This window comes from Octodon degus, unplaced genomic scaffold (genome assembly GCF_000260255.1).
Source record: "Octodon degus isolate 3935 unplaced genomic scaffold, OctDeg1.0 scaffold00049, whole genome shotgun sequence".
In the NCBI taxonomy this organism is placed as follows: Eukaryota; Metazoa; Chordata; class Mammalia; order Rodentia; family Octodontidae; genus Octodon; species Octodon degus.
Genome location: NW_004524625.1, coordinates 2,745,891 through 2,752,431, shown reverse-complemented (window position 1 = coordinate 2,752,431; position 6,541 = coordinate 2,745,891). Strand labels below are relative to the sequence as shown.

Genomic DNA, 6,541 nt, shown 5'->3' with positions numbered 1-6,541 from the left:
ACTCACCAGGCCTGGACTAGGACTGGATCTGGGGGTTCCCAGACGTGACTGAAATTCCTACTCTGTGTGCAGGGTGTGTGTGTGGGGGTACTACAGAGTGATGGGGGGCATCCCAAGAGGGTGAAAGAGGGTGTCACTCATGCTGCGCATGGGCTGGGTCCAGTAGGTCATGCCAGCACAAGGTAGCCAGAAGCACTCCCACACACTCACCGGGCCTGGGCTAGGAGTGGATCTGGGGGTTCCTGTAATGCTGCAGAAATTCCTACTGGGCAGGTGGGGTAGGGGAGGTGCTGCGGAGTGGTGGTGGGGTGTCCCAAGGGGGTGGAAGAGTGTCTCACCCACACTGCACTTGGGCTGAGACAAGTAGCTCTGGCTGGTGCAGGGTAGCCAGAAGCTCTCCCACACACTCACTGGGCCTGGGCTAGGACTGGGTCTGGGGATTCCTGGAACACAGCAGAAATTCCTACTCAGTGGGCGGGGTAGAGGAGGTGCTGCGGAGTGGTGGGGGGCATCCCAAGGGGGTGGAAGAGGGTCTCACCCACTGTGCACCTGGGCTAGAATCAGTAGGTCCTGCCGGCGCAGGGTAGCTGGAAGCTCTCCCACACAACTCACCGGTCCTGGGCTAGGACTGGGTCTGAGGGTTCCTGGAACAGGGCAGAAATTCCTCTAACTCTTTTTTTTTTAAAGGCTAAGGACATAGGTCAGGGTGAAGGTTGTGTGTTCATATCCTAATACTACAACAAAATAAGACCAAAACCAAAAAAAAAACCAAAAAATCTCACATAAAACAAAACTTCTTCAAAAAATACACTGGTGAAAGACAACATTGTAGGAGGTACTACTTTTAGTAAGTATAATTTTGTATATGTTTAATAAACATTTTAATAATTTGTGATGAATTACCTTAGTCACAATTTATACTCAATGAAATGAATTAAAAATGTTATGTCAAAGGTTTCTGTGTTATATGAGACACAGAAAATAAATATCTGGCAATAAATACAAATCACTGCTAATCATTTCTTTCAGTGCTGAGGATAAAACCCAGAATTTCAGGAACACTAAGTAAGTGCTCCAGCACTGAGCTGCATTTGCAGCCCAGCTTCTGGTTAGTTCTTTATGTTGATCATAAAATAGTTAAAGCTTAGTGAATTTTTTCAAGAATAGAAATTTAGGCCAGAGAGATACCTCAATGGTCTAAGTGACTGCCTGGCAAGCGCAAGGACCTGGGTTTGATTCCTGGTACCATATGCCCTGCCAGCCCCGGGTTCCCGGGTGTGCCATGTTAGCCACCAAAACTGGGCATGGTGGCACACACCTGTAATCCCAGTGCTGGGGAGGCTGACACAGGAGGATCACTATGAGTCCCAGCTGCATAGTGAGGCCCTATACCAAATAAATAAAAAGATTTTTTGAAATTTTTTTTATAAAAGAGTACAAATTTAATTTTCAAATGATGTAGCATCTTTGAAATAATCTGGAAGTACCTCAAAAAGTTAACCATTTTATCATATTATAAAATAGTTATTGTAATAACCCAGCAATTATATGACCCAGCAATTCTACTTATACATAAATATCTATACCTAGTTATCTAAAAATGAAAACATGTCCACATATAAACACTTCTTCACAAATATTCATAAAGTAAAAATTAAAAAAATGTAGATAACCTGAATGTCCACTGACTGAATAGACTAAAAGGATGATATATCCATGCAATGGAATATTTTGAGACAAAGACACATTTTTTTTAAAAAAGGAATAAAGCAGAAATGAATACAAAAAAAAATCATTATACTAAGTAAAATATGCCAGCCACAAAGGACTATACATTATACGATATATTTATAAGAAATTTCTAGAAGAAAATCTATAAAGAAAGGTGGCATACTGGTGGTTACTTAGTGCTTTGAAGGAAGAAAATGAGAAATAATCTCTAAAGACCATGGGGTTCTTTGGAGGATAACCAAAATGTTAAAAATTGATTATAGAGATGGCCATTTGTAGCGGTACTGGAGGCTCTGCAGAGAAGCATAGAGGAGTGCACCTCCCACTGCAGCCCCTGTGTCGACCCCGTGCTCTTCCATATCTCTGCATCTTGGACAGCCCTGGCCCGACTAGGCACCCACGCTGTGGAGAGGGTCCCAGCCCTCTCCACAGCCTGCGGCCCCTGAGACCCCTGCCTGGTCACTGGCCCGCAGCTGGCCAGCCGCACCCATCCCTGGAGCCGGGCCTAGGTAGGGCGGTGGCAGTGGGTCGGGCTGGGCTCACGGCTGGCTGGGGGATGGCTCTGGCCAGAGGTACCGGCTAGTGTCAAGTTTGAGCTCACCATACAGTTCATCCGGTCCTATTTGGTAACAGATTATGATCCAACCATTGAAGATTCCTACACAAAGCAGTGTGTGATAAGACAACAGAGCACCCCCACTAGATACTTTGGATACAGCTGGACAAGAAAAGTTTGGAGCCATGAGAGAACAGTACATAAGGACCGGTGAAGCCTTCTTAATTTTCAGTTACAAATAGTGGCAGTTTTAAAGAAATATATAAATTTCAAAAATAGATTCTCAGAGTAAAAGATCATGATGAGTTTCCAATGATCTTAACTGGTAACAAAGCAAACCTGGATCATCAAAGGCAGGTGACAGAGAAGGACAACGGTTAGCAGGGCAACTTAAGGTAACATACATGGAGGTATAGGCAAAGATTAGAATGAATGTCGACCAAGCTTCTCATGAACTTGTTCAGGTTATAAGGAAATTTCAGGAGCAAGAATGTCCTTCACCAGAATCAACATAGAAAAAGACGAAAGGCTACCATTGTGTCATTTTTCTAAGAATCTTTTCAGGTTTAGCTATGAAATGCCAGGGAAGGCCTTCCTTGCCTCCTCCTCTCCTTGTGGCTTACATCTTGTTAGTACCTTTCTAGCCTTAGACCAGACCACCGTGTTAGCCTTAGACCAAGGTTAGACCAATGATTACTATGTTAGCTTTAGACCAAGAAGTCTGCTCATCCTTCTCATGAAGCTAATACAATGGTCCTTTCCAGGTCAATTTGAAGGAAACACTAAGGCTTCTTCAAAGATTATCTGACTCCTTTAAAATACTGTCTACATATATAAACATATTCTGTTTATAAGGACTTACACTTTATTAGGGATAAGTCAGTTTGGAACTGAAGTTATTTGCCAAGAAGAACTCATAGGTTGTGAAATACTTTTTAACTTCTGGAATCATATTGTCTACTGTTATGCTAAATAGAAACATAAGAAGTTTTGTTTTGTTTTTTTTTAATGTGAATTTTTGGTTATCCTTAGAAATTTTGATGTCAACCTTATCTAACTTTAAATACACAGAATGGAACCTACAGAAGCAATACATCTCAGTCCTTTCCTGATTCTATAGCTTTTGTTTTTCCAGTGGCCAAAAATACCAAAATGTTTGTTGTATTTGTGGATTAAAAACTGCTTAAGCAGCCTTTGTTATTACTCTTCCTCTTGAAGATGGGAACAATATGTGTGGCCAAATATTTGGACCCTTCTGGACTTAGACATTGTACTGTAGCTGGTTTCCTAACTTAATGCTTTCCATAGTCTTGCTAATAGTAAGAATGAGTACTTTTTATTTGTCTTCATTTTCAAGTATTTCTGGTTAAGGGATTAAAAAACAAAACTAAACTAAAACTGTTTTTGTTTGATGTAATATAAAACATGGAATTGTTCTTTCCAGAGTCAGAGAAGATTAATGTTTTGCTATATACTTTTATACATTATTTTCTTATCAAACTAGTTAACAAGTATTTTTATATGTTTGTAAGCCAATATACTTTCACAGCATACTGTGTATTTGTAAAGGTGAGTATTTAATTCTCACTGTTCACTTTCAACTGACAATGAAAAAAAGCAGAAACTCAAAGACTGTGGTAGAAATTGGACTGGCCAGCCTAGTCCTGGTTGTAGCCACCTTCGGCCAGCCACAGCCCTACCCAAGAAACCTTCCCTATAGAGAGGAACGCAATGAGAGGCTCTGACATCATTTCCAGTGCCCCCCACTAAGTACTGAGTGGTGTTTATCCAGTATTACATGTAAAACTTTTTATTGATAATTTAGTATAATTGTGGATGGTTTCTGATTTTGTTTTTAATTCTGCTTAAACAATTCAAAACTGTATTTCTGATGATGAGATACTATGTGGTATCACAGAGTTATCATTTTATTAAATGTGTACAACAGTCCATGAAGTTTATAACATCAACCTTTTTTTTTTTTTTTTTTGGGGGAACCAGGGATTGAACTCAGGTCCTTTCACTTGCCAGGCAAGTGCTTATTCCACTGAGCTATCTCCCCGGCCCTATAACACCAACCTTGTACAGCTTCAAGCACTACAATTAAAATTCATCTGTTATCACAAAAAATAAATAAAAATTGACTGTAATGATGGTGGCACAAACTGGGTATACCAAAAATGGATGAATTAAACATTTCATTTATTTATTTATTTTTATGTATTTTGTTACAGGGTTTCACCACACTTTCAGCCTCCCCAGTGCTGGGATTAAAGGCATATGCCACCATGACTCAGCCTGACTCAGCCCACCGTGGGGGGAGGGCTGGTTCCTGTGTGGTGCCTGGGATTGAAAGGCGGTCTCCACGCTTTGCCTAAGTTTGCCTAAGCAGGTGCTTTAGTCTGCTGAGCTATCTCGCCAGCCCCATGAATTGTACATTTTAAGTGAGTGAACTGTTTCTTATGTGAGTTATATATAAACAAAGCTTAGACATGGATATAGGCAGATAAATATGTCTAAAAATCTACTATTACCTCTGATCAGGTGGTGCACACATCTCGGCATAATACTTTATCTTTGGTTCTGTCCCACTTGTGCGAAGGGTAGCAACACAACCATTTTGAAAAGTAAATGTAATCATTTGGCTGTTTTTACTCACAGGCAGCACCTATGCAAAATAACAATAACAGCTTAATTATACATAGTATCTTACTCAGTTTTGAGAACTGTAAAATATATTCTATTTCTCTGATGTATCTAAGTAGTCTAATTCAAAGAACTAGAAATTAGAATAGTGGTTGCCAGGATTTAGGGATATGGGTGTTGGAAGTTGTTTAATATGAGTGAAGAGTTTCAGTTTAGTAAAATAAAAAGTTCTAAAGATCTGTTATACAATATGAATGGACTCATCATTAATGAACTATATGCTTAAAATAGATAAAACAGTAAATTCTATGTGTTTTTAACCACAATTAAAGACTAATATTAAGGTATGTGGTGGCATATCTATAATCACAGCACTCTGGGAGGCTGAGGCTGGAGGACCATAAGTTTGAACCCAGCATAGGAAACTCAGTGAGTTCTGTCTCAAAATAAAAAATTAAAATGAACTATGGATAGTTCAGTACAAAGGCCCTGGGCTCAATTCTCAAGACCCCCCCCCAAAAAAAAATCACTAAAATTATAAAACAGAAAGATTAACTATAGACTAAACATATCATGTATATGAACCTTTAAAATAATCCAGGCACTGGATTACATATATACATCATCTCTGGGCTTCAACAACAATCCCGTTAAGTCAATTTTACTGCCAAAATCTGGACAAGGCTCAAAAAAAGTAAATGCCCTGCTTAAAACAATTATCTGGGGCTAAGGATGTAATTCAGTTATACAGTTTTTGCATAGCAAGCACAAGGTTCTGAGTTCTAGTCTGGAGGGTAAAGGGAGACAACTAAATGGTAAAACATTTAGTTTACCAGAAGCAGAAGCCAGATCTATCTGCCCCAAAGTCCAAAATGCTCATAGTGAAGACAAGCTATGGAATATTAGAAAAAAAAAAATCCAGCTACTCCTGTAGAGTATATAAAGAACTAAAAAAAAAAAAAAAAAATCAGACCCCTCAAATTTAAAGACCAAGTCCAGAAAATTGGGCATCTGAAATGAACACATACTTGAAGTACAAATGGCCCATAAATACATGTTATGGTTTGTGTCTAGCCTCATGTAAGTTATGGGGCAGACTAGGCTGGAGGAGCAGTGAGTGGCTTAAGGGGTGGGGCCAGAGGACCAGGGTAGCGTTTGAGAGGTAGGGCCAGAGAGGTGTGAACCATTAAACTGGCATCTTATGCTGCCCCCCAGGCTGCGGTCTCTCAGAGGTGTGGAGAGGGTCATCCTGGACACGGAGGCACCCCAGCCTCTCCTCCAGATCCTGTAGCACAGGGCGGTGGTGTCTATGATTGAGGCCACCTCGGGCAGAGAAAAGATGTTTAGAGAAGAGAGAGGCACTGACTCACTCTCGTGAGCAAATAAGGATCCAAGTTCTTGCTATGCAATTCAGGATGGTTTAAACTATGAAACCTCCGGTAACTGTCCCCTAAATAAACCTTTCTTTCCCTAATTTTGAGTGTCAGGTATTTGTCCCAGCAATGACAGAAGAGTAACTAAGACAATAAATGAAAACAATCCTGAATGAAAACATTGTTTGATCACTCAGGAAATGCAATTAAAATAACACTGCGATTCCATCTCACT

General features: G+C 40.2%; 1 protein-coding gene and 1 pseudogene across 2 annotated transcripts in view; one reads left to right on the top strand and one right to left on the bottom strand.

Annotated features, from left to right (window-relative positions):
- Nucleotides 1-6,541, bottom strand: part of Pgm2l1 (phosphoglucomutase 2 like 1) — a 152,843-nt gene that overhangs the window by 12,381 nt on the left and 133,921 nt on the right. For both annotated transcript variants that reach the window (XM_023716632.1, XM_004632521.3), the window contains exon 13: nt 4,822-4,955. In XM_023716632.1, the coding sequence (XP_023572400.1) occupies nt 4,822-4,955 (134 nt within the window). The remainder of the gene's footprint in view (nt 1-4,821; nt 4,956-6,541) is intronic.
- Nucleotides 1,997-2,931, top strand: LOC105742373 (annotated as a pseudogene).